Here is a 27,765-nt window from a genome sequence, read left to right as displayed (position 1 = left end):
AACTTTCATTGAAAAAAATGAACAAACAATTCTTTTTCACGGATAGGATGAGCAATGGTTACTTATGGCTACCTTACGCGAGGTCGAAGGTGAGTAAAAAGGTGGCCCTTTGTCACAAACATGCCCCAGGGGGGCAGAAAGTGACTTGATCAAGAATCGGAGTAAGTCAGTGCAGCTCAGATTGCCACGTGTTAGTTAAAACCCACGCTGCAGCTCAGAATGGCTTGAGTGGAATGTTTTGTCCTGAGAATTGGAAATCTTAATAGTTCCACCCTCCATAAACTTGAGGTCATCCAAACCTCTGCCATCCGTGCCCCTACTCACACCAAGCCCCAATCTCTCCTGTGCTCGCTGACCTACATTGGCTCCCACTTGGGAGCACTGCGTGCAGTTCTGGCCACCATATTATAAAGAGGATATAGAGGCACTGGAGAGGGTGCAGAGAAGATTTCATAGAATCCTAGAAATTTACAGCACGGAAGGAGACCATTTCGGCCCATCGTGTCCACGCCGGCCGACCAAGAACTACCCAGCCTAATCCCACTTTCCCGCTCTTGGTCCGTAGTCCTGTAGGTTACGGCACTCTTAAGTGCACATCCAAGTACTTTTTAAATGTGGTGGAAGTTTTTGCCTCTACCACCCTTTCAGGCCGTGAGTTCCAGACCCCCACCACCCTCTGAGTGAAAAAATTTCCCCCCCCCAATTACTTCAAATTTTACAAGGATGATACCACAAATGCGAGGTTATACACAATCAGGAATGGATGAACAGGCTGGGTCTCTTCTCTTCAAACAAGAAGGCTGAGGGGTGAGCTAATAGAGGTCTTTAAAATGATGAAAGATTTTGATGGAGTGGATACAGAGAGAATGTTTCCACTTGTGGGGAAGAGCATAACTAGAGGCCATCAATATAAGATAGTCACCCAGAAATCCAATAGGGAATTCAGAAGAAACCTCTTTACCCAAAGAATGGTGAGAATGTGGGACTCGCTACCACAGGGAGTGCTTGAAGCGAATTATGCATTTAAGAAAGAAAGAAAGACTTGGATTTATAGAACGCCTTTCACGACCACCGGACGTCTCAAGGCACTTTGCAGCCAGTGAAATACTTTTGAAGTGTAGTCACTGTTGTAAGGTAGGAAACGCGGCAGCCAATTTGTGCACAAGCAAGTTCGCACAAACAGCAATGTGATAATGACCAGATAATCTGTTTTTGTTATGTTGATTGAGGGATAAATATTGACCAGGACACCGGGGATAACTCCCCTGCTTCGAAATAGTGCCATGGGATCTTTTACGTCCACTTGAGAGACCAGTTGGGGCCTCGGTTTAACGTCTCATTCGAAAGGCGGAAGGGGAAGCTAGACAAGCATATGAGGGAGAAGGGAATAGAGGGTTATGCTGATAGATTTAGATGAGGAAAGACGGGAGGAGGCTCGAGTGGAGCATAAACAGCAGCATGGTCTGGTTGGGCTGAACGGCCTGTTTCTGTGCCGTATATCCAATGTAATCCTATGTATTTCAGCAGTGCCACCATTTGAACATTTTCATCCTTATTTTCAAATCGCTCCATGACCTCGTCCCCTCGCCCTCTCCCTACCTCTGTAATCTCCTCCAGCCCTATAATCCCCCTACATCTCCGCGCTCCACCTATTTTGGCTTTTTGAACATCCCCATTTTTAATCGCTCCACTATTGACAGCCGTGCCTTTAGCTATCTATATCTGCGTTCATCTGAATTCTGACGTCTTGAGCAGTCCTGATTATATCTGCTCAGCCATTGGTGGCCGTGCCTTCAGCTGCCTGGGCCCTAAGCTCTGGAATTCCCTCTCTAAACCGCTCCGCCTCTCTACATCTCTTTTCTCCTTAAAACCTACCTCTTTAACCAAGCTTTTGGTCGTCTGCCGTAATTTCTTCTTATGTGGCTCGGTGTCAAATTTATCTGTTTTGTCTTAGACAGATTATCTGGTGATTATCACATTGCTGTGTGGGAGTTTGCTGTGCGCAAATTGGCTGCTGCGTTTCCCACATTACAACAGTGACTTCATTGGCTGTAAAGCATTTTGAGATGTATGGTAGTCGTCAAAGGCGCTCTATAAATCCACGTCTTTCTTTCTCCTGGATGCTATAATGCCCCATATGGAGAATAGCCTGCCAGCACTCGATATTGAGGCACGCACATGAAGAGTGGTCACTTGTGCGGAGGAGTCAGGAAGCACCTGGCTCCCAAGGAACTGTACCACAGCAAGTGCCCCAAGTCATTAGGAAAGAGCAGGTGAAGGAATAGATCATTGCAGCTTGGCCCCTTCAAAATCTGGACCGTCTGGTCTAACACTATATGGGTGGAAAATGATGGCCTGCTCTGTGAAAGCCAAGCACCATTGCAATCTTGCAATACACGTTCTGAAGAGATGTAATAGCGTGAGGAGGGCTTGAAAGAAGTGCTTGTGTTTCATTTGTTCTCGGGATGTGTGCAGCACCAACAAGAGCAACTTTAGTGCTCGTCCCGTTTGCCCCAAGGAGATGGTGCCTTTCTGATTCATAGGGGTTTTATTTACAAATAGGCCTCTTCAGAGAGGGTCAAGGGTCAACCGCATGGATTGGGAGTGGGACTGGAATCACCTGTAGACCAAACCGAGGGGGGTAGGCAGATGAAGGACATTTGTCAACCAGCTTGGTTTTCAACACCAGTCTTTCACACTGCCAGCCAACAAATAGCAGATTTATTGAATTCAGCTTCTGGCCATGTTGGGATTTGAAGTTGCATCCTTTGGATTCACTAGTCGCATAACATAACCACTGCACTAACATAACCCTATTACTACACTAATTGTACCTGTAGGATTATTACGAGAGAGTACTCTACATCCACATACAGTATTAGGAACATGAATGGGCGATTCAGCCTCTCCACCCTGCTGCTCCATTCAATTAGATCTGTACCTCAACTCCATTTACCCACCTTGGCTCCATATACCTTGATGCCCATATCCCTTGTTTTCCCAGCATCAGCTAACGCAATTCTGGTAGTCAGCGTAAAGCAACATGTACAAAATGGACGAAATATGAAAAGTAGTTAAGTTAGCACCCCTCGTCCTCCAGTTTTCTCCTCTTCTGCCTTCTCTTGTCCTGAAGATGTTGGGATACTGTTCCACTGCTTCCAACAGTCCTCGCCTTGTTCAATTGTCCATACTCATGTGTGAGCCTAGATGTTTGATAAACCTAAAAATCTGATAGGATAGACATAGAGAAGATGTTTCCACTTGTGGGGAAGATCAAAACTAAGGGACCATAAATATAAGATAGTTATTAATAAATTCAATAAGGAATTCAGGAGAAACCTCTATACCCAGTGGGTGGTGAGAATGTGGAACTCGCTACCACAGGGAGTGGTTGAGGCGAATAGCATAGATGCATTTCAGGGGAAGCTAGACAAGCACATGAGATGAAGAGGGGTGGGAGGAGGCTGGTGTGGAGCATAAAGCATGGACCAGTTGGGCTGAATGGCCTGTACATTCTGTGTAATCTATGTAATAGACGATTATCGGGATCGTGGAGAGTCCCCCAGCCAAACTTGATCCTCTTTAGACCTGAGATCCTCTCTCAAGTTGCTTGACCTAACATAGAAACATAGAAAATAGGTGCAGGAGTAGGCCATTTGGCCCCTCGAGCCTGCACTGCCATTCAATAAGATCATGGCTGATCATTCCCCCAGCACCCCCCTCCTGCCCTCCCTCCAAACCCCCCGATCCGCCCAGCCACAAGGGCCATATCTAACTCCCTCTCGAATACATCCAATGAACTGGCATCAACAACTCCCCGCGGCAGGCAATTCCACAGGTCAACAACTCTCCGAGTGAAGAAGTCTCTCCCCACCCCAGTCCCAAACGGCCCACCCCCCATCCCAAGACCATGTCCCCCGGCCCCGGACCTCCCCAACATCGGGAACATCCCTCCCACATCCAACCTGTCCAGTCCCGCCAGAATCCTACACGTTTCCACGAGATCCCCTCCCATCCCTCCAAATGCCAGCGAATAAAGGCCCAGTTGATCCAGTCTCTCCTCACATGACAATCCAGCCATCCCTGGAATCAGTCCGGTGAACCTTCGCTGCACCCCCCCAACAGCAAGAACGCCCCATCTCAGATCAGGAGACCAAAACTGAACACAATATTCCAGGAGGCCTCACTAAGGCCCTGTACAACTGCAGTAAGACATCCCCGCTCCTCTACTCAAATCGCCCAGCTATGAAGACCAACATACCACCCGCCCTACCCACCGCCCGCTGTACCTGCACACCCACTCTCAATGACTGATGCATCACGACACCCAGGCCCCGCCGCACCCCACCCCCCCCCCAATCCGCCGCCACCCAGACAATACCCCGCCCTCGTGTTTCTGCCCCAAAATGGATAACCTCACATTTATCCACATTATACTGCATCTGCCATGCATTTGCCCACCCACCCAACCCGTCCAAGTCACCCTGCAGCCCCTCAGCATTGCCCCCACAGCTCACACCGCCACCCAGTTTAATGTCATCCTCAAACTTGGAGATATCACACTCAATTCCCTCATCCAAATCATTCATGTATATTGTAAATAGCTGAGGTCGCAGCACCGAGCCCCACCAGCCACTGCCCGCCACTCCGAAAAGGACCCACCCATCCCGACTCTCTTGCTTCCTGCCTGCCAACCAGCCCTCCATCCACGTCAGCACACCACCCTCAACACCATGCGCCTCGATCTTGCACACCAATCTCCTGTGCGGGACCCCGTCAAAAGCCTTTTGAAAGTCCAAATACACCACATCCACCTATCATAGACTCATAGAATAGTGCAGCACAGAAGGAGGCCATTCGGCCCGTCGAGTCTGTATCAGCTCTATCAAAGAGCAATCCTGTTACTCCCATTCCCCGCTCTTTCCCCACATCCCTGCAGTCATTTCTCCTTCAAGTATTTATCCAATTCCCTTTTGAAGGCTACGATTGAATCTGTATTCACCGACCTATCAGGCAGTGCGTTCCAAATCCTAACCTCTTGTTGCTTAAATGAGTTTTTCCTCATGTCACCCCTGGTTCTTTTGCCGATCACCTTAAACCTGTGCCCTCTGGTTATCCACCCACCAGCCATTGGTAACTGTTTCTCTTTATTTACTCTATCTAAACCTTTCAGGATTTCAAACACCTTGATCAAATCTCCTCTTAGCCTTCTCTGCTCCAAGGAGAACAACCCCAGCTTCTCCCGTCCATCCATGTAACTGTAATCCCTCATCCCTGGAACCATTCTCGTAAATCCCTTCTGCACCCTCTCTAAGGCCTTCACGTCCTGCCTAAAGTGCGGTACCCAGAATTGGACACAGCACTCCAGCTGGGGCAGTAGTAGTGTTTTATGCAGGTTTAGCATAACTTCCTGGCTTTTTATTTAAAAATCATTTAATCTATAGTTTATTTAAGGTTTTTTTTGGTGCCTATTTTCTCCCTCTCCTGAGGTTGCTGATTGGTGGTGAGATATAAGCTCCCCAAGTGGTAAAAGCTGATTTTTTCCATTGCGAGAGGGATGGAGTACAAAAGCAGGGAGGTCCTGCTGCAACTGTATAGGGTATTGGTGAGGCCGCACCTGGAGTACTGCGTGCAGTTTTGGTCACCTTACTTAAGGAAGAATATACTAGCTTTGGAGGGGGTACAGAGACGATTCACTCGGCTGATTCCGGAGATGAGGGGGTTACCTTATGATGATAGATTGAGTAGACTGGGTCTTTACTTGTTGGAGTTCAGAAGGATGAACATTTAAAATAATGAAAGGGATAGACAAGATAGAGGCGGAGAGGCTGTTTCCACTGGTCGGGGAGACTAGAACTAGGGGGCACAGCCTCAAAATATGGGGGAGCCAATTTAAAACCGAGTTGAGAAGGAATTTCTTCTCCCAGAGGGTTGTGAATCTGTGGAATTCTCTGTCCAAGGAAGCAGTTGAGGCTAGCTCATTGAATGTATTCAAGTCACAGATAGATAGATTTTTAACCAATAAGGGAATTAAGGGTTACGTGGAGCGGGCGGGTAAGTGGAGCTGAGTACACGGCCAGATCAGCCATGATCTTGTTGAATGGCGGAGCAGGCTCGAGGGGATAGATGGCCTACTCCTGTTCCTAATTCTTATGTAGGAGCTCACCAGTACCTCATTCGAATGCCAGCCGAAATTGGCATTTCCCAAAATAGAGGACATCATAGCATAAGAAGATAAGAATTAGGAGCAGGAGTCGGCCATACGGCCCCGCAAGCCTGCTCCATTCAATAAGATCATGGCTGATCTTCGACCTCAACTCCACTTTCCTGCACTATCCCCATATCCCGCGATTCTCCTAGAGTTCAAAAACCTATCGATCTCACCCTTGAATATCCACAGCCCTCTGGAGTAGAGAATTCCAAAGATTCACAACCCTCCTAGTGAAGAAATTCCTCCTCATCTGAGTCTTAAATGGCCGACCCCTTATTCTGAGACTATGCCCCCTAGTTCTAGACTCCCCAGCCAGAGGTAAACAACCTCTCCGCATCTACCCTGTCAATCCCCCTCAGAATCTCAGATGATTCAATGAGATCACCTCTCAATCTTCTGAACTCCAGATTATAGGCCCAATCTACTCAATATCTCTTCATAGGACAGCCCCAGGAATCAATCATAGGATCATAGAATCATTGAATGGTTACAGCACAGAAGGAGGCCATTCGGCCCATCGAGCCTGTGCTGGCTCTCTGCAGGAGCACTTCAGCTGGTTCTGCTCCCCTGCCCTTTCCCCGTGGCCCTGCAATTTTTTTTCCTTCAGGTACATATCCAATTCTCGCCCAACACACGCCCCAACACGCCCACTTGCTTTCCAGCAACAGTCACTGGACAGAAACCTGGAACGGGAACTTTGGCTGATATTCTTCTTTCCCTTCTCGAGCCCCGGGGGTTGCTGTGACCCCAGCTGAGAGTGGCGGCTGAGCACCGACTGGGAATATAAGTCCCGTGATCGCACTGGCCTCTGGGGTCCTCGTTCATCACTTAAGGTTCAGGCTGTTATCTCAGTTGATCTGTTCCTGCCCTCTAACATGCTGCATCTTACCCGCTGCACGGGACATGATTCGGCAAAATGCAAAAGTGGACATCAAATCATATTCTTTAGATATATTGTTAATCACTCATTTATTTTCACAGGCTTTTTCGTTGTTATTTTTTCGCTGGTGGATTTTACATATCTCTTAATCGGTAAGTTAAGAAAAAAATCTTAGTTATATACAGATGGATTTACATTTTGTGCCCTGTGTTTTACATGTGATCCCTAACGTAGATCCCAAGTCATCCTACATAATCCAACGCAATTTAAAACCAAAACCATCGCAGTTCAGCCATTAGCTGGAATACAGCTTAATGTTGGATGAAGTGCCATTTCATCCAGGTCCCCAACAAAGACATCAAGCTCCCATTTGGTTTATTGCTAACTGTGACTATTTTGCAGCAATACAATTGTCGATGTGATTATCACAGCAATAGAATAACTTACACAGGATTACATCGATATACGGCACAGAAACAGGCCATTTGGACAAACCAGTCCGTGCCAGCGTTTATGCTACACTCGAGCCTCCTTCCGTCTTTCCTCATCTAACCCGATTTGCATAACCCTCTATCCCTTCTCCCCCATATTCTTGTCCAGCCTCCCCTTAAATGCATCGATACTATTCGCCTCAACCACTCCCTGTGGCAGCGAGTTCCACATTCTCACCACTCTCTGGTGTGATATATTCACAGAGCACAGCACACACAGCTTCCTACATGGCAGGCAGCTCTCTCTCGGAAGCCTCTGGAATCTGCCTGATTCTGTTTATTATTAACCCTGCACTTGCAGTACACAATACGTCCACATCCACAGTGTGAAGCTACAAACATTACAAGCTTACAGACATTACACTTCTCCCTCCTAAATGAAGAAGTTTTTATAACAAACATCATACATAACTTTCATGTTTATACATAACACAGGATATAAACTTTATTTTTTCCATATTTACAAATTTAACTTGACCACTTGTTTTCTGTTTTGAAGAGGATACCTTCGCTCTCAAACAGAACCTTCCAAACATGGTGTCGATTTCACACTCATTCGAGGCTCATCCTGAGGAACGTTTTCCTCCACAGAATTTCCTCGATTTTCATTTGAACTCACTCTAACTTCAGGCTCTTTGTTTTCCTGACTCGGACTCAGACTTTCATTCTGATTCGCTCCTGGAATTGTTTCCAGGACATTGGATTTAGGATTTGCTACTGGTGTATCAAAACTATCTGATGAGTCAGAAATAATTGAACCATTCCCACCTTCAACTCCTCCCATGTCTGTAGGTAAAATATGATCAATATGAACAAACCTAACCTGTCCATTATCAAACATCTTTACCAAATATGTGCGAGGACCACATATCTTCACCACTCTTCCTGGTAACCACTTTAACCATTTATGGTGATGGTTCTTCACTCTCACCTTCTGGTTTAATTTCACACTTCTCTCCTTTACTCTACCTCTATCATGATTCTCTTTCTGTCTTAATTGTGTCTCTTCTACAGACTGCACCAAATTTGGCTTTAACAACGAGAATCTGGTTCGTGGCTGTCGTTTGAGAAACAACTCTGCTGGAGTTCTACCAGTAGTTGTATGATGAGTATTTCGATATGTAATCAAAAAATTAGCCAATTTGTGATCCAATGACAACTGTCGTTTCCTTGGATTTGGATCTAATATTTGTTTTATGAGGGCAGGTTTTACAATTTGTACAGTGCGCTCTGCTGCACCATTCGAAGCAGGGTGATATGGTGGAACCTTGGTATGTTTCACACCATTTTACTCGTGAATTGTGCAAATTCTTCTGAACAAAATTGTGGTCCATTATCCAAAACAATCTCTTCAGGGAGGCCAAATGAAGAAAATAATTTTCGCAAAATGTCCAATGTTTTACTTGTTGTTATTTTCCACATTGAAAACACCTCAACCCACTTCGAATGACTATCAATCACAATGAACAATTGTTGTCCTTCTAACTCAGCAAAATCAATATGTAGCCTTTGCCACACCCTGGGAGGCCATTTCCATGGCTGTAATGGTACTGGTGGTGGTTGCTTGCTTACCGATTGACATGTCGTACACTGACTCACGATGTACTCTATATCTTTATCAAGACCTGGCCACCATAAATAACTGCGTGCAAAACTCTTGGTCAAGCACATTCCCAGTTGCTGGTCATGGAGGTCTCCTAATAATTTGGACCTGAATTTATTTGGTATAACCACTCTTGCACCCCACATGATACAATCTTTATCGACTGATAATTCATTCCTACGAATGAAGAATGGATGTGTATCTTTGTCTGTTACCTGGTTTGGCCATCCATTTGCAATATGCTCATACACCTTTGACATCACTGGGTCACGTTTGTTGCTCTACCAATCTCTTCAGCTCTGACTGGCAGTTCATCAATGTATGAAAAATAAAACACTTCTTCCCTATTGGGTGTAACTTGTGATGGGGAAGGCAATCTAGACATTGCATCAGCATTACTGTGATCAGCTGATCGTCTGTATTCAATATCATATGTATATGCTGACAAAATCAAAGCCCATCTCTGCATTCGGGCTGCAGCTAATGTTGGAACTGGGGACTTTGGATGGAGGATTGCTGTTCGGGGCTTATGGTCCGTAACGATGGTAAACTTACGACCATACAAGTATTTGTGAAACTTCTTGACCCCAAAAATGAATGCCAAAGCTTCCCTTTCAATTTGTGCATAATTACTCTCACTGGCACTGAGAGTGCGTGAAGCAAAAACAATTGGTCTCTCCTCCCCACTACGTGATACATGAGAGATCACTGCCCCAACTCCATACGGTGAGGCATCACATGCTAGCTTAATCTCCTTAGATATGTCATAGTGAACTAACATGGTGCTCTCTACCAATTTACTTTTACACTCCTTGAATGCTATATCGCATTCTTTTGACCACTTCCAATGGACCTGTTTTTTCAAAAGTTCATTCAGTGGATGTAATACTGTAGCCAAATTTGGTAGGAATTTCCCATAATAGTTCAAAAGACCCAAGAATGAACGAAGTTCAGTGACATTCCTGGGAGTGGGTGCATTTCTAATTGCATCCAATTTTTCCATGGTTGGATGTAAATCTTCTTTGTCTACTCTGTACCCTAAGTACTCCACTGAGTTTTTAAATAACTCACACTTACAAGCAGACACTCGTACTCTGTGCTTCTCTAGCCGTTTGAGGACTTCATTCAATATGTTCTTATGAATTTGCCTATTTGGTGCTGAAATTAGTATGTCATCCAAATAACATACTACCCCTTCAATACCTTGCAAAATCTGGTTCATCACCCCTTGGAATATGGCAGGAGCAGAAGACACTCCAAATGGTAGCCTATTAAATTGATATAGGCCTAGATGAGTATTTATAGTCAAACATGACTTGGACTCCTCATCTAGTTCAAGCTGTAAGTAGGCATTCGTAAGATCCAGTTTTGAGAAGATCTGACCACCTGTCAGTGTTGTGAACAAATCTTCTATATTCGGCAATGTATTGGGGACATTACCCTCTAGAACCTGGTTTACGGTTACTTTATAATCACCACACAATCTTACCTTACCATCGGACTTAGGTACAACAACAATGGGTGTAGTCCAATTACATTGATCTATCTTTCAAATAATGTTCTCAGTCTCTAGTCTTTTGAGTTCTTGCTCAACTTTCTCCTTGAGTGCACATGGTATGGAACGTGGCTTGTAGTAAACCGATCTAGTGTCCTTCTGTACCCTGACACTCGCCTTGAAGCCTTGGATCGGACTGTCCGTTTCACAGAACACCTTCGGATACTTCTTGCTAACCTCATCCGTTGATGAAAATCTCGCTTCCACACAGAAAATCTTACTCCAATCCAGCTTCAGTGAGCTCAACCAATTTCTTCCTAGTAAGGCAGACTTGTCTCCTTTCACTACTATTAGAGGCAAGTTCTGAAATTGATCTTTATATTTCATCGGTACGGTGATACGACCTACCACAGGAATTTTCTCTCCCGTGTAGCCTCGCAGCTCTATCTTGGATTTCTCCAGTTGGAAATCACACAATTTGTCAAGGTACAGTGACTCCGGTATTACACTCATGGATGCACCCGTGTCAATTTCCTTTGGTATCTTGAATCCCGCAACATCTATGTGGATTTTGATGCTTTCCGAATCGCTGTCCGTTAACCTCGTGCTCCTGATGACGTGTAACTCTAACATCTCCTCGTCCTGTTGTTGTTCTTCCATGCTATGTAGTCTCTTGGAATTTCTACTCATAGCTTTGAACGCTGGACTCATAGCTTTAAAAACTGGTTTACTCTTCAGTCGGCATGCCTTCGCAAGATGCCCAGTCTTTCTGCAGAAGAAACACTCTGCCTTCACTTACACACAACTTTGAGCAATGTGTTGTTCCAGGCACCTATAGCACGGCTTCGACGCTGTGTTAGAATTTGCAGTTTCTGAGACTTTGGGCCCCCACCATCTTTTACTTTGAACCTGCAGGTTGACTGACGACCGTAATTATTACTTAATTCTCGGGAATATTGTTCGGCAATGACCATCAACCTCACTGTCTGATAAGCAATCTCAAAAGTCAAGTCATCCGTCGTCAATAACTTCCTTCTGATCGCATCATTTTTCACCCCACAAACAAAACGATCCCGTAATGCTCGGTTTTGAAAGCTTCCAAAATTACAGTGCATTGATAGCTTTTTTAATGCTACGATGTAATCACTGATACTTTCATCAGCCTTTTGATTCCGAATCCCGAAACGATAGCTTTCAGCAATTTCTAACGGTTTGGGGTTATAGTGCTGCTCCAGCTTCGTTAAAATCTCTTTAAGCGTCGTGTCCTTTGGCTCATCAGACACAAGCAGATTTACAAGGGTTTCGTACAATGCTGGACCCGCCTCTGATAAGAAGATCGCTTTCTTACGTTCCAACACAGCCTGGTTCTGGACTGCATTGTCTGGAACTTCGATTATGTTATTTGCAATGAAATACATTTCTCGCTGATCCACATACGCTTTAAAACATTCCCGGTCGTGTCTATATTCCCCCAAATGTCTGATTACACCTGCCATTTTAATCTCTAGCTATTCACACCGTGTGCTGTATTTTACCTCAGATTTTGTAGCTTTTTTCCAAAGACAGAAACTTCCAAAGTCTCTCTGTCGACTGGCTGAATCCTTCCCCAACAAAATTTAAGCTTTAAATCATCCGAAAAATCCCATCTCATCGCCAAATGTGATATATTCACAGAGCACAAGCACACACAGCTTCCTACATGGCAGGCAGCTCTCTCTCGGAAACCTCCGGAATCTGCCTGGTTTTGTTTATTATTAACTCTGCAGTTGCAGTACACAATACGTCCACATCACAGTGTGGGGCTACAAACATTACAAGCTTACAGACATTATATCTGGGTAAAGAAGTTTCTTCTGAATTCCCTATTTGGTTTTGTGGTGATTATCTGATATTGATGGCCTCTAGTTTTGCTCTTCCCCACAAGTGGAAACACTCTCTCGGAGTCTGCTCGATCAAAACCTCTCATCATTTGAAAGGTCACCCCTCAGCCTTCTCTATTCAAGAGAAGAGAGACCTGGTTTTAGAATTGCAACAGCATAGCAATAGCTGGATTCAGCTTAACACGAATAGAATGCAGTTACAGAATCATACAACACAGAGGAGGATTCGGCCCATTGGGCCTGTGCTGCTTTCTGAAAGAGAAATCCATTTAATCCCCCTCTGCACTGCTCTCCCCACAGCCCCGCAAAGTTTTCCTTTTCAAGTATTTATCCAATTCCCGGTTTCAACATTACTGTTGAATCTGCTTCCACCGCCCTTTCAGGCAGCACGTTCCCGATCATGACAGCTCACTGCGTTACAGAATTCTCGTTCTTTTGCCAATTATCTTAAATCTGTGTCCTCTGGTTACTGACCCTCCACCAGTGGAGACAAATTCTCCTCATTTACTGTCAAAACCCTTCACAATATTGAACAGCTCTAAAAACAAAGTTGTAATGTGTTTGTTCACGGGCTCGTTGCTGAAGAATTGACAGCAACACATCGCTATTAAGAACTAGTTGGTTTATTAGCAAAGGTTTAACAATCACACGACACATTACCAGTTCATCCACCAGGCTCACAACCGCCTGCCCCATCGTGGATCCCCCGGATCCAACTGGCTGGATCCCAAGCTTTGAGGCAGAATTCCAAGCAAGATTTCAGAGGTAACTCTGCGCTGGCACCCAAATACTCACTTTTGTTAGAGTTTTTGATTTGGTTTCAGGATACAATGATTGTGAACCTTAATCTAAATCAGGCATCCAGCTAGAAAGTCACCTTTCAGAATCAAGGCTGTTACAGCTTGGGCTCCCCCCCCCCCACCAACAACCCTTCAATGACCCATAATAGGGCTCACTGGTGAATCTGTGGGATGCCCACTCTGTCCTCCAGTCCTGCCTGAAAGGCTGAAAATAAGGTGTCGTCAGACCCACATATAACAGGCTAAAGCTACTGAGTCGGATTTATTTGCAGGTTAGCTACTACACAGAAGCCACACATCAAATCAAGACATAATACTGAAACAACTAATGAAATCAGGCCATGAGCTAATGTATAACAAAGCACTCTGATTTTTTTTAAAACGAGCCCAAATTCCTACTGTCATAAATTTTAGTAAAAATGTTGGCGGTGCATAAACCAAATGCATAAAATAGTCATTATAGCTGGGTTATTTCTATTGTATTCGTAATAAGGTGAACGAATTAACGGCACAGGCAGCAATGAATGAATATGATATAATTGGCATCACGGAGACATGGCTCCAGGGTGACCAAGGTTAGGAACTCAACATCCAGAGGTATTCAACATTCAGGAAGGATAGACCGAAAGGAAAATAAGGTGGGGTAGCGTTGCTGTTTAAAGAGGAAATTAACACAATAGTAAGGAAGGACATTAGCTTGGATGATGTGGAATCTATATGGGTGGAGCTGCAGAATACCAAAGGGCAGAAAACACTAGTGGGAGTTGTGTTGGGGACAGCATCAAACAAGAAATGAGGGATGCGTGCAGTAAAAGTATAGCAGTTATCATGGGCGACTTTAATCTACATATAGATTGGGCTAACCAAACTGGTAGCAATACGGTGGAGGAGGATTTCCTGGAGTGTATTAGGGATGGTTTTCTAGACCAATATGTCGAGGAACCAACTAGAGGGCTGGCGATCCTAGACTGGATGATATGTAACGAGAAGGGACTAATTAGCAATCTTGTTGTGTGAGGCCCCTTGGGGAAGAGTGACCATAATATGGTAGAATTCTTTATTAAGATGGAGAGTGACACAGTTAATTCAGAGACTAGGGTCCTGAACTTAAGGAAAGATAACTTTGATGGTATGAGACGTGAATTGGCTAGAATAGACTGGCAATTGATACTTAAAGGGTTGACGGTAGATAGGCAATGGCAAACATGCATGAACTTCAACAAATGTACATCCATGTCTGGAGTAAAAATAAAACAGGGACGGTGGCTCAACCGTGGCTAACAAGGGAAATTAAAGACAGTGTTAAATCCAAGGAAGAGGCATATAAATTGGCCAGAAAAAGCAGCAAACCTGAGGACTGGGAGAAATTTAGAACTTAGCAGAGGAGGACAAAGGGTTTAATTAGGAGGGGGAAAATAGAGTTTGAGAGCTACCCTCCAGTCCATAGGAACTGATCCAGAGTCGATAGACTGTTGGAAAATAATCACCAATTTTTTGAGGATGTAACTAGTAGAGTGGACAAGGGAGAACCAGTGGATGTGGTGTATTTGGACTTTCAAAAGGCTTTTGACAAGGTTCCACATAAGAGATTGGTGTGTAAAATTAAAGCACATGGTATTGGGGGTAATGTACTGACGTAGATAGAGAATTGGTTGGCAGACAGGAAGCAGAGAGTCGGGATAAACGGGTCCTTTACAGAATGGCAGGCAGTGACTAGTAGGGTGCTGCAGGGCTCAGTGTTGGGAGCCAAGCTATTCGCAATATACATTAATGATTTAGATGAAGGAATGGAGTGTAATATCTCTAAGTTTGCAGATGACATTAAACTGGGTGGCGGTGTGAGCCATGAGGAGGATGCTAAGAGACTGCAGGGTGACTTGGACAGGTTAGGTGAGTGGGCAAATGCATGGCAGATGCAGTATAATGTGGATAAATGTGAGGTTATCCACTTTGGGGGCAAAAACACGAAGGCAGAATATTATCTGAATGGCGGCAGATTAGGAAAAGGGGAGGTGCAACAAGACCTGGGTGTCATGGTACATCAGTCATTGAAAGTTGGCATGCAGGTACAGCAGGCGGTGAGGAAGGCAAATGGTATGTTGGCCTTCATAGCGAGGGGATTTGAGTATAGGAGCAGGGAGGTCTTACTACAGTTGTACAGGGCCTTGGTGAGGCCTCACCTGGAATATTGTGTTCAGTTTTAGTCTCCTAATCTGAGGAAGGACATTCTTGCTATTGAGGGAGTGCAGCAAAGGTTCACCAGACTGATTCCCGGGATGGCTGGACTGACATATGAAGAGAGACTGGATCAAGTGGGCCTTTATTTACTGGGGCTTAGAAGGATGAGAGGGGATCTCATAGAAACATGTAAAATTCTGACGGGACTGGACAGGTTAGATGCAGGAAGAATGTTCCCGATGTTGGGGAAGTCCAGAACCAGGGGACACAGTCTAAGGATGAGGGGTAGGCCATTTGAGACTGAGATGAGGAGAAACTTCTTCACTCAGAAAGTTGTTAACCTGAGGAATTCCCTACCACAGAGAGTTGTTGATACCTGTCCGTTAGATATATTCAAAAGGGAGTTAGATGTGGCCCTTACGGCTAAAGGGATCAGGGGTTATGGAGAGAAAGCAGGAAAGAGGTACAGAGGTGAATGATCAGACATGATTATATTGAATGGTGGTGCAGGCTCGAAGGGCCGAATGGCCTACTCCTGCATCTATTTTCTATGTTTCTATGTTTCTATGTGACGTATTTTTTTAATTCTGTCTTTCAGCTGTCCGCTTTCTGCATTCTTGCCCCAAAGGACACTTAATTCCCATTTATAATATTGTTTCTGGGTTATTAAATATTTCAATAATGTCGCTGGAGTTTTTCGGAGCATCATATGCCGAATCTTGTATGAAGAACTGGCTGATGCTGTGCAAGATAATTGAGGGTGCCTGGCTTGCTGCAGGTAATTTGAAGTACTGTGGGATAAGAACACCATGGCTCCCATTTGCTCTAAATAAAACTGTTGGTATGATTCTGCTATGGCCCTTTACATCTCCTCTGGAGTCCAGATCCAGCTATTGTTTCTTTCACTGTCCCCTCTTACCTCGCACCATCATGTCTTTTGTCACTTACTCTCTCCTCCCTTCCACCCTATCGCACACCTTCCCTTTGACTCTTTTCTCCCCTTCCCCCCTTCCCCTGCCTCCGTAGTTGTGTAAAACCTTTTCCATCTCTAACTTTTTTCAGTTCTGACAGAAGGCCATCGACCTGAAACGTTAACTCTGTTTCTCTCTCCATAGATCCTGCCTGACCCGCTGAGTATTGCCAGCATTTTGCCTCCATATTCTGGTCACCATATTACAAAAAAATATAGGGGCACTGGAGGGGAAGCAAAAAAGCCTAACCCGCACCAAGCCCCACTCACCAATCTCCCCATGTGCTCACTGACTTACACTGGCTCCCACTCGGAGCATGGCGTAAAGTTCTGGCCGCCATATTATAAAAAGGATATGGGGGCACTGGAGAGGGTGCAGAGAAGATTTACAAGCGAGGGTAACATGCGAGGGTATATCTTTCAGGAAAGGATGAACAGACTGAATCTCTTTTCTCTTGAAAAGAAAAGGCTGAGGGGCGACCTAATAGAGGTCTTTAAAATTATGAAAGGTTTTGATAGAGTAGACACCGAGAGAGTATTTCCACTTTTGGGGGGAGAGCATAACTAGTGGCCATCAATATAAGAAAATCATCAAGAAATCCAACAGGGAATTCAGGAGAATCTTCTTTACCCAGAGAGCGGTGAGAATGTGGAACTCGCTGCCACAGGGAGGGGTTGAGGCGAATAGTATCGATGCATTTAAGGGGCGGTTAGATAGCATATCATCATCATAGGCGGTCCCTCGAACGAGGATGACTTGCTTCCACGAGTTCACAGATGTTTCAATGAAGGACCCGATGTTCCAGTCCTGAACTCCAGTTGAAGGGTGGAAGATGCCTGTGCGTGGATTTTTTTAGCGTGTGGTGACCGTTGCACATCAGCCACCACACGGGCTTGACAGAGCTGGGCCTTAATCCAGTGGCAAGGGTTAACCAGGAGGACTGGAATCGTACTCTGCTGCACGGACCTAGTGTGCACACATATCGCAGTGTGGTCTGGCCCTTGCTAGCCCTGGGCCCTCGGCTCTTCTGGGCCCCGTACCCTCATTCGCCGCACCTCTGACACGATCTCTCGCCGCTCCTCCGCCATGATCTCTCGCCGCTCCTCCGCCACAAACATTTGCCTCGCCTTCGCCACGATCCCTCACCGCTCCTCCACCACGAACATTCGGCGCACCTCCGCCACGATCCCTCACCGCTTCCCACCAAAAAAAACACTCGCCGAACCTCCGCCGCGATCTCCCACGCACCTCTGCACCAAACATTCGCCGAACCTCTGTCATGATCACCCACCAAATCTCAGCCACGATCCCTCATCACACCTCCACCCCGATCACTCATCGCAAATCCGCCACGACCTTCCTGCTGCGCTACTTTACCAGGGCCCCGCCGATGCTCCTGCCCACACTCCAATCGGCGACCTGGGTCCCTTTGACGTCACCCAGTCGCCCACTTCGAAGCCATCGCACATTTGTGTCGGCTCGTGCTGGAAGCTGCAGTGGACGTTCCAGCCCTATTTATAGCCCCGGCCTGTGGCGATGTTCTCTCGCAGGTCAGGGTGGCCCATGATGTCCCAGGGCCCGGCGTCCAGCTCTTTTTGCGGATAGATTTAGGTGAGGAAAGACAGAAGGAGGCTCGAGTGGAGCATAAACGCCGGCATGGACTGGTTGGGCTGAATGGCCTGTTTCTGTGCTGTATGGTTGGCACTGGTAGATTAGCACAGTGTGTAATCAGGGAACTGGTTGGAACAGTGGGTTAACATAGTGCCCCATTGCCTTTAGGGTTTGTGTTCGAATCCAGCTTGCCTATAAAATTCTAATAGGAACAGGAATAGGCCACTCAGCCCTTGAGCCTGTCCACCATTCAATGAGATCACGGCTGCCCTGTGGCTTAACTCCATTGACCCGCCTTGATTCCGTAACCCTGAATACCCTTACCCAACAAAAATCGATCAATTCAGTTTTGAAATTATCAATTGACCTCCAGCCTCAACAGCTCCTTATGGGACGGAGTTCCAGATTTCCACCGCTCTTTGTGTGAAGAAGTGCTTTTTGACATCACCACTGAACGGCCTTGCTCTAACTTAGAGGTCCATGTACATAGATTGTTAAAATGTCATGGACGGGTACAGAAAATAATGAAAAAGGCTAAATGGGATGCTGACCTTTCTATTGAGAGGACCAGAATACAAGAGGGTAGAAGTTATGCTGCAGCTGTACAAAACCCTGGTTAGCCCACACCTGGAGCACTGTGAGCAGTTCTGGGTCCCACACGTCAGGGAGGGTATATTGGCCTCGGCGTAGGTTTACCAGAACTGTACCCGGACTGCAAGGGTTAAGTTACTAGGAGAGATTACACAAACTAGGGCTGTATTCCTTGGAATTTAGAAGGTTAAGGGGTGATCGGATCTAAGTTTTCAAGATATGAAAGGGAACAGATAGGTAGATAGAGAGAGACTATTTTTGCTGGTTGGGGCATCTAGATCCAGGAAACGTAGCCTAAATGTTTGAGCCAGGAGTGAAATTAGGAAACAATTCCACACACAAAGGATGGTAGAAGCTTAAAAATCTTTTCCACAAATGGTGGTTGATGCTGGGCCAATTGTTAATGTTAAATCTGAGATTGTTGATTTTTGTTAACCAAAGGTATTAAGGAAAAGGGAGTAAAGGCGGGTATATGGAGTTTGGTCATCAACCATGACCTCATTTAATGGTGGAACAGGCTTGAGGGACTAAATGACCTCCTCCGGTTCCTACGTCATCTTGTTCCGGACTCCTCCCCCCAGAGGAAATAATTTTTCTTTACCTACCCTATCAAATCCTTTAATCAACTTAATTTGATCACCCCTTAATCTTCCAAACACAATAGAATACAGTAAAGCCTATTCTATGCAACCTGTCCTTGTAATGGAACCCTTTTAGCCCCGGTATCGTTCTGGTGAATCCGCGCTGCTCCCGCTCGAAGGCCGATATATCCTTCCTGACGGTGGGTGCCCAGAACTGCACGCAGTTACTCCAGATGGGGAGAGAAGATCGAAAACTTTCCTAATGGGCATGCTACTAATTCAGCACTAAGGGGGTACGGTAGCACCATGATCATGTCACTGGACCAGTAACCCAGAGGGCGGGACTAATGATCCCGAGACATGAGTTCAAATCCCACCACGGCAGCTGGGGAATTTAAATTCAGTTAATTAAATAAAGCTGTAATGGTGACCATGAAACTACCAGATTGTCAGAAAAGCCTGTTTGGTTCACTATCGTCCGTTAGGGAAGGAAAATCTGCTGCCCTGGCCTGTATGTGACTCCAGACCCACAACTACGTTTAAAAAATTTTTTTGGTTAGTTCCTGGGATGTGGGCGGCGCTGGCGAGGCCGGCATTTATTGCCCATCCCTAATTGCCCCTTGAGAAGGTGGTGGTGAGCCGCCTTCTTGAACCGCTGCAGTCCGTGTGGTGAAGGTGCTCCCACAGTGCTGTTAGGGAGGGAGTTCCAGGATTGTGACCCAGCAACGATGAAGGAACAGCCGATATATTTCCCAGTTGGGATGGTGTGTGACTGGGAGGGGAACGTGGAGGTGGTGGTGTTCCCATGGGCCTGCTGCCCTTGTCCTTCTAGGTGGTAGAGGTCGCGGGTTTGGGAGGTGCTGCCGAAGAAGCCTTGGCGAGTTGCTGCAGTGCATCTTGTAGATGGTGCACACTGCAGCCAGGGGGCGCCGGTGGTGGAGGGAGTGAGTGTTGAAGGTGGTGGAGGGAGTGAGTGTTGAAGGTGGTGGAGGGAGTGAGTGTTGAAGGTGGTGGAGGGAGTGAGTGTTGAAGGTGGTGGATGGGCTGTCAATCAAGCGGGCTGCTTTGTCCTGGATGGTGTCGAGCTTCTCGAGTGTTGTTGGAGCTGCAACTCATCCAGGCAAGTGGGGAGTGTTCCATCACACTCCTGACTTGTGTCTTGTAGATGGTGGAAAAGCTTTGGGGAGTCAGGAGGTGAGACACTCGCCGCAGAATACCCAGCCTCTGACCCGCTCTTGTTGCCACAGTATTTATGTGGCTGGTCCAGTTAAATTTCTGGTCAATGGTGACCCCCAGGATGTTGATGGCGGGGGATTCGGTGATGGTAATGCCGTTGAATGTCAAGGGGCGGTGGTTAGACTCTCGCTTGTTGGAGATAGTCATTGCCTGGCAAATGTTACTTGCCACTTATCAGCCCAAGCCTGAATATTGTCCAGGTCTTGCTGCATGCGGGCACGGACTGCTTCATTATCTGAGTGGTTGACCCTTAACTGCCCTCTGAAATGGTCCAGCAACCCACTACAAAGAACTACCATGGGACCATGTTCGTTAAATTTGTTTCTAAAATGCCGGGAAGGGAGATGGTTTGTTGAGAAAGCCGGGAAAATTTTAAGAGCCGTAAAAGAGAGTGGGCTGGTGAGAAAGCCGGGAGTTTTTTCACAAAGCCGGGAAGGGAGCGGACTGGTGAGACAGCTGGGCAGACGGAGTACTTTTCAGATCCTCTGTCTGTTGTGGTGAAGGTTATTTTATAAATTTGGGATCTGACAGTTATGCGCTGTACGCTTCTGTGCAGCTTGTTGGCAGCAGTCGCTCAGTTAAAGAAAAGTATAGATTTTTTTTGTTGAACTCTTTTGTTTGCTGGTTGTAAATATAGTGGAGTTGGGGGTTAAAAAAAAGGCTGAGAGTCAAAAAGCTTCCAAGAATTCCGGAGAAACATCTTTACCCAGAGAGGGGTGAGAATGTGGAACTCGCTGTGACAGGGAGGGGTCGAGGCGAATAGTTTCAATGTATTTAAGGGGAGGCTGGACAAGCCAATGGGGGAGAAGGGAATAGAGGGTTATGCTGATAGATTTAGAGGAGGAAAGATGGGAGGAGGCTCGAGTGGGGCATAAACGCCGGCATGTGCTGGTTGGGCCGAACGGCCTGTTTCTATGCCGTATATCCGATGTAATCCTGTGTAAAAATGGATAGCGCAAAGCGTATTTGTTTCCCAGTTCGTGTGGGAAGGCGGTGGGCCACAAAGGTGAACATGTTGGGCGACCGATAGTGGGGATGCGGGAGGGCAATGTGTGCGACCACAAGTGGCAGCCGTATGAGCACAAGAAGCGGACCAAAATTGCTCCCCGCCGAAAACGCAGCCCATCTAACGTGTGAACAACAGGAATTAAAGGAAATGATTATTAGTGAGAAAATAGTGCTGGAGAAACTAATGGGACTGAAGGCAGATAAATCCCCAGGGCCTGATGATCTGCATCCCAGAGTACTAAAAGAGGTAGCCATGGGAATAGTGGATGCATTGGTTGTTATCTTCCAAAATTCTATAGATTATGGAACAGTTCCTGCAGATTGGAGGGTGGCAAATGTAACCCCACTATTTAAAAAAGGAGGAAGAGAGAAAACAGGGAACTACAGGCCGGTTAGCCTAACATCAGTGGTAGAGAAAATGCTAGAGTCTATTATAAAGGATGTGATAACGACACACTTAGATAATATCAACGGGAATAAACAAAGTCAACATGGATTTATGAAAGGAAAATCACGTCTGACAAACCTACTGGAGTTTTTTGAGGATGTAACTGATAGAATAGATAAGGGAGAACCAGGGATGTAGTGTATTTGGATTTTCAGAAGGACTTTGATGAAGTCCCACATAAGAGGTTAGTGCGCAAAATTAAAGCACATAGGATTGGGGGTAATGTATTGGCATGGATTGAAAATTGGTTAACTGACAGGAAACAGAGAGTAGGAATAAACGGGTCTTTTTCGGGGTGGCGGCCAGTGACTAGTGGGGTACCATAGGGATCAGTGCTGGGGCCCCAGCTATTCACAATATATATAAATGATTTGGATGAGGGAACCAAATGTAATATTTCCAAGTTTGCTGATGACACAAAACTAGGTGGGATTGTGAGTTGTGAGGAGGATGCCAATATGCTGCAAGGCGATTTAGATCGGTTGAGTGAGTGGGCAAACACATGGCAGATGCAGTATAACGTGGAAAAATGTGAAGTTATCCACTTTGGTAGGAGAAACATAAGGACAAAGTATTATTTAAATGGTGATGGCTTGGGAAGTGTCGATGTACAGAGGAACCTGGGTGTCCTTGTACACCAGTCATTGGAAGCAAACATGGTGCAACAAGCAGTTAGGAAGGCAAATGGTATGTTGGCCTTCATTGCAAGAGGATTTGAGTACAGGAGCAAGGATGTCTTACTGCAGTTATACAGGGCCCTGGTGAGACTGCACCTGGAGTATTGTGTGCAGTTTTGGTCTCCTTACCTAAGGAAGGATATACTTGCCACAGAGGGAGTGCAGCGAAGGATCACCAGACTGATTCTTGGGATGGCAGGACTGTCGTATGAGGAGAGATTGGGTCGACTGGGCCTGTATTCACTAGAGTTTGGAAGAATGAGAGGGGATCTCATTGAAACGTATAAAATTCTGACGGGGTTGGACAGACTGGATGCGTGGAGGATGTTTCCCTGGGGCTGGGAAGTCTAGAACAAGGGGTCACAGTCTCAGGATACGGGGTAGGAAATTTAGGACTGAGATGAGGAGAAATGTTTTCACTCAGAGGGTGGTGAACCTGTGGAATTCTCTACCACAGAAGGCTGTGGAGGCCTAGTCACTGAATATATTTAAGAGGGAGACAGATAGATTTCTAGACACAAAAGGCATCAAGGGGTATGGGGAGAAAGCGGGAATATGGTGTTGAGATAGAGGATCAGCCATGATCATATTGAATGGCTGAGCAGGCTCGAGGGGCCGAATGGCCCACTACTGCTCCTATTTTCTATGTTTCTATGTTAAGACTGTTTTTACTGCAGGGGTGGATGTGGTGGCCTCTTGCGCGAAATTCCGCTCTTTGGCTTTTTTTTCCAGGGGCCCGGAGGTCGGTCACAATGGGGGTGGAAGTGGGGTGGTGAGCAGAAATTTGCACATTCGAAGGGCAGGAGTGACCACTGCTGTCAGTCATCAGCGTAGCGCTGATGACTTCATCACGCTGGCGCGTCATCACGCTCTCCCCTTCACTTAAAGGGGAGAGCTGCTGCGATTCTTTAAGTTCGGTCCACTGGGCCACCAGAGAGGGTTTCGGCCGGGCCAAGGGAGGGGTGCTAGGCTGCCTGTTGGCGGCCCGGCCGAACCCGGGGGCGTAATTGTCGGCCCGACATGGCATCGCAACAAAAAAAATAAGATGGCGGCCGCAGCAGTAAGTCCTCCCCTTTAATGGCAGCCGTACCACCATTTTTTAAATTTTTTATTCGTAGCCAATCTTTCCAATTCTTTGTCAAATCACAAACGCCAGAGGTCACCTTGCACACATCAAGGATCACTCTGCGCCAATGCTCTTAGCCAAAAGGCCGAGAGCCACTGCACCGTTCCTGGAAGTACTGCAATACCAGGTTCGTGCCATGGAGGTGGACGGGGCAAGCCACCCCACACACCTCCTATTTCCAAAAAGCATAGGAGAACCACCTTCCTGATCCAGGGAGAACCACTTTGGGGTCATGGTTACTCCCCTGTCAGGTCAGTTACGCATGATCTTAGCCAAAAGGCCGTACCACCATTTTACGCCAAGCCCAGTGCACCGACGGAAAAAGCTCGGCAGCAGTGGGGCGGAGGTAAGGGGAGCCGGGATACCTCAGGAGCAGAACTTTTAAGAATGGCGGCCATTCCACTCCGCAGTGTGGCCCCGGTGGTAACAGGCCTTAAGGGAAGGGGCAACTTCGGCCCCTGTCCTACAGGCGGGACGGGCAGCTCCTTCATGGGGAAAATCCAGTAATGTTTTAGAGGCATCACAGCATAAGCTGTGTGCAACACACCCAGCAAATTATCGATGCCGTTTTCAATTTTAAACAAATTATTCAGAACTCATGTTGTGTTCATGTCGGTGTCTTTGACGTCTTTTCTTTTTGACACAGGTTTTTATTGGACGTATCAAATCTATCCACCAGACTATACCAGTGAAAGCTCACCACAGTACTGCCACAAAGGATTTTATACCTTTGCCATTGTGAGTGTCACTATTTCTTGTGTGGTCTATATAACCATAGTGTGTATGGAAGTATATCTAAAGTTTTGTGTGGAACTTCCGCCTGAGGAGGAGGAGAAAACCACTTTACAACCAGACGTGGGACCCGAGACACTGCCTGCTCCCGAGGAGGAGGAAGAGGAGGAAGAGGAGGAGGAGGCACAATCCTCCACTTTGTCTGTTTCATCCTCACACAGAAGAAGCATGTTAAGGCGGAGCTTGATGAAACTGCAGCTCAAGAGTAAAGTTTTGTGAGAGTATTCCATACACTGTTCCTTTAAAAATAAACTGAAGATTTCTTACCATGCGTTCTTTCTGAGATGACCTTTGCGCTGATGATAGTGGCAAACTTTGCATCGGATTCCACGCAGTAACCCGTCCCTTCTGACTTTCACAGCATTTTCTTCTTAATAGCACCATCGCTTGGGAATGACATGTTGCAGTGGCATCATACAAAGGGCTCAATGCTCTCCTATCAATTGATCCACTCGGCTCATTTACTGCAAGGGCTAGCCTACATACTGAATTGGAAAAGGTTTATTCACCCACATTAAAACAAAGGACTTTGGTACGAATGGCAAATCAATAAAGTGACAGTCTAAACCCCAGGTTCATATATATATATTATTTTTCTGTGTGGTAAATGTCTCTTTATTAAACGTTTTGAAGGAATTAAACAGCGTCCCCTCCCCCCACACACACACATGCCAAAAAGCTGCTTGTTGCAAGAAAAAAAAAATGCATTTATATAGTGCAATATCACGCCTCTCCTGGAGTGCTTGATGTGCAGTAAGTTTTTTGAAGTGGAGCGACTATGGTCATGTAGGCAGGCACAGCACATGAGGATTAGGACCAGGAGTCGGCCACATGGCCCCTCGAGCCTGCTCCGCCATTCAATAAGATCATGGCTGATCTTTGACCTCAACTCCACCTTCCCGCCCGATCCCCAGATCCCTCCATTCCCCTCGAGTCCGAAAATCTATCGATCTCAGCCTGCACTGCCCGCTGAGGTAGAGAATTCCAAAGATTCACCACCCTCTGAGTGAAGGACTCGTTGCGGAATGGCCGCCGATTTTTTGCGGAATGGCTGCCGATTGCGCAATTGCCCTCGAGCGTTTTTCATGCGGTGACCATATCCGCCCCACTCCCCCCGCTGCTGCCAAAGCCTCCACTGCCACGGCCACCATCTTATTGTCTTGTGTCGGACGACTGCCAGGTCGGCCCGACGAATATGCCCCCGAGTTTGGTCGGGCCACCAACAGGCAGCCTGGCACCCCCTTGCTGTGTGCCAGACCGCTGGTCCAGGCCGCAACCCTCCCCGGTGGCCCAATGGACCGAACTGAAATAAACGCAGACTTCTCAGCGGCTCGCCCCTTTAAATGAAGGGGAGCGACGTGGTCACGTGCCAGCGCACTGACCTCACCAGCCCGGCGCTGATGACTGACAGCGGCGGAGACTCCGTTCCGCCCGCCACTTGCGCCCCACTTATGATCGACCTCTCTGCTCCGCCCCCACTTCCATTCCCATTATGATCGACTTCCGCCCCGCTCGAAAAATAACCGACAAAGAACTGAATTTCTGAGCAAGATAGGCCGCCGCATCCATCGCGATGGCCAAAGCACACCAAAAACGGTAGGTGCGCCCCATTTCCGGCGGTGGTGAATTTCGGCCCCCTAGTGTCAGTAATGGTGACCGTGAAACTACCGGATTGTTGTAAAAACCCATCTGGTTCACCAATGTCCTTTGGGGAAGGAAATCTGCCGCCCTTACCCGGTCTGGCCTATATGTGACTCCAGACCCACAGCAATGTGATTGATTCGTAGCTGCCCTCTGAAATGGCCTAGCGAGCCTCAGTTGTACCAAACAGCTACAAAGAAGTATAATGGACTGCAGCGGTTCAAGAAGGTAGCTCAAGGCAATTAGGGATGGGCAATAAATGCTGGCCATGCCAGCGATGCCCACATCCCATGAACAAACTTTTTAAAAAGCGAGAGCTGAGATGTGGGCCAGGTTGATCATTCAATTTAGATACTTTCTACTGTATCATTTCAACACCAGCTTCAAGGGAGGGCTGCAATGACCATCTAACTTCTCTTCCTGGATAGCGCTCTCTTCCAAAGCGTTTATTGCTGCACTCCCTGACGGTTGGCCCCCAGTAGATGCCCCAAGGATCTGCAGCCCCCAGAAACTGCCTCAGCCTGAAGGACGGCCATCTCTTTAATAGACGCGAGCACACAATAATCTGGTCCCTGACCTCCCGACCCACCAGGATGCTGCATGGGGCCCACGTTAACTGCCCCCACATCGTAAATGTATCGTAGTTAGAAATTTGAAAACCCACTTTTACACATTAGTCAACCAGCAGTGACGTGTACAGATATTTAACCATTCAAGTACCACGCCCCACTGATGTCACAATCTAATTTGCATGCAAACTCTTGATTGGTCTGATGTACAATTGAAATGAAAAATGACATGGAAAGACTGCATAAAGTTGTCCTTCCACAGTGAAAAATAGTTCTGAAAAAAAAGCAACAGAGGTCAGGATGGCAGAGATTTTGTATGAAACAAGTGAGTAGATCCTGATTGAACTCAGTTTTGATCACAGCATTAAGGCGAGGAGAAAAAAAGGAACTCAAAAATCTACAAATACATTTTGAAAAAGCCGTTAGTGTCTCTTTCTGGAGATTGCGATGGCCAACAGGAAACACGTGATCTGTCCTGTTGAGTCATTTTGCTCACCAATGACCACATGACCAGTTTGTGGGTGTTGCCATGGGTTTTGAGAGATGTGATTGGTCCATAGGAACAATGTGACCAAAACAAGTCATCCATTATTAGCCCATGATTCCCATGTGACCCTAACAAGGAATGACAACCACAAAGGCCACCGGTTTCAACTGTGTAGCAACAAAAATTGGCAAACATATGTTACATAGAATGCAAATTTATAAATTGGATGGATCCTGGGCCTGGACAAAATGGACATCCACAGGTCCAGGCCAAAGGTGAACATCCTCAGGTCCAGGCCAAAGGTGGACATCCTCAGGTCCAGGCCAAAGATGGATATCCTCAGGTCCTGGACAAAGGTGGACATCCACAAGTCCTGGCCAAAGGTGGACATCCACAAGTCCTGGCCAAAGATGGATATCCTCAGGTCCAGGCCAAAGATGGATATCCTCAGGTCCTGGCCAAAGATGGACATCCACAGGTCCTGGCTAA

At 46.5% G+C, this 27,765-nt stretch overlaps 1 protein-coding gene and 1 pseudogene across 1 annotated transcript; one reads left to right on the top strand and one right to left on the bottom strand.

Moving 5' to 3' along the window:
* Window positions 1–9: 9 nt before the first annotated feature.
* LOC139249519 (transmembrane protein 272-like) lies at window positions 10–25,117 on the top strand. The gene is made up of 4 exons (XM_070872444.1): window positions 10–89; window positions 7,193–7,243; window positions 16,137–16,316; window positions 24,434–25,117. Exons 1-4 carry the CDS (start codon window positions 65–67, stop codon window positions 24,796–24,798), a joined length of 621 nt encoding a protein of 206 aa, XP_070728545.1. The 5' UTR covers window positions 10–64; the 3' UTR covers window positions 24,799–25,117.
* On the bottom strand, window positions 23,878–24,079 carry LOC139249542 (U2 spliceosomal RNA; annotated as a pseudogene).
* Window positions 25,118–27,765: the final 2,648 nt, after the last annotated feature.

Source organism: Pristiophorus japonicus, unplaced genomic scaffold, assembly GCF_044704955.1.
Source record: "Pristiophorus japonicus isolate sPriJap1 unplaced genomic scaffold, sPriJap1.hap1 HAP1_SCAFFOLD_317, whole genome shotgun sequence".
Classification (NCBI taxonomy): Eukaryota; Metazoa; Chordata; class Chondrichthyes; family Pristiophoridae; genus Pristiophorus; species Pristiophorus japonicus.
The sequence above is the reverse complement of the archived record's forward strand: the minus strand, read 5'-3'. Positions and strand labels throughout refer to the sequence as shown.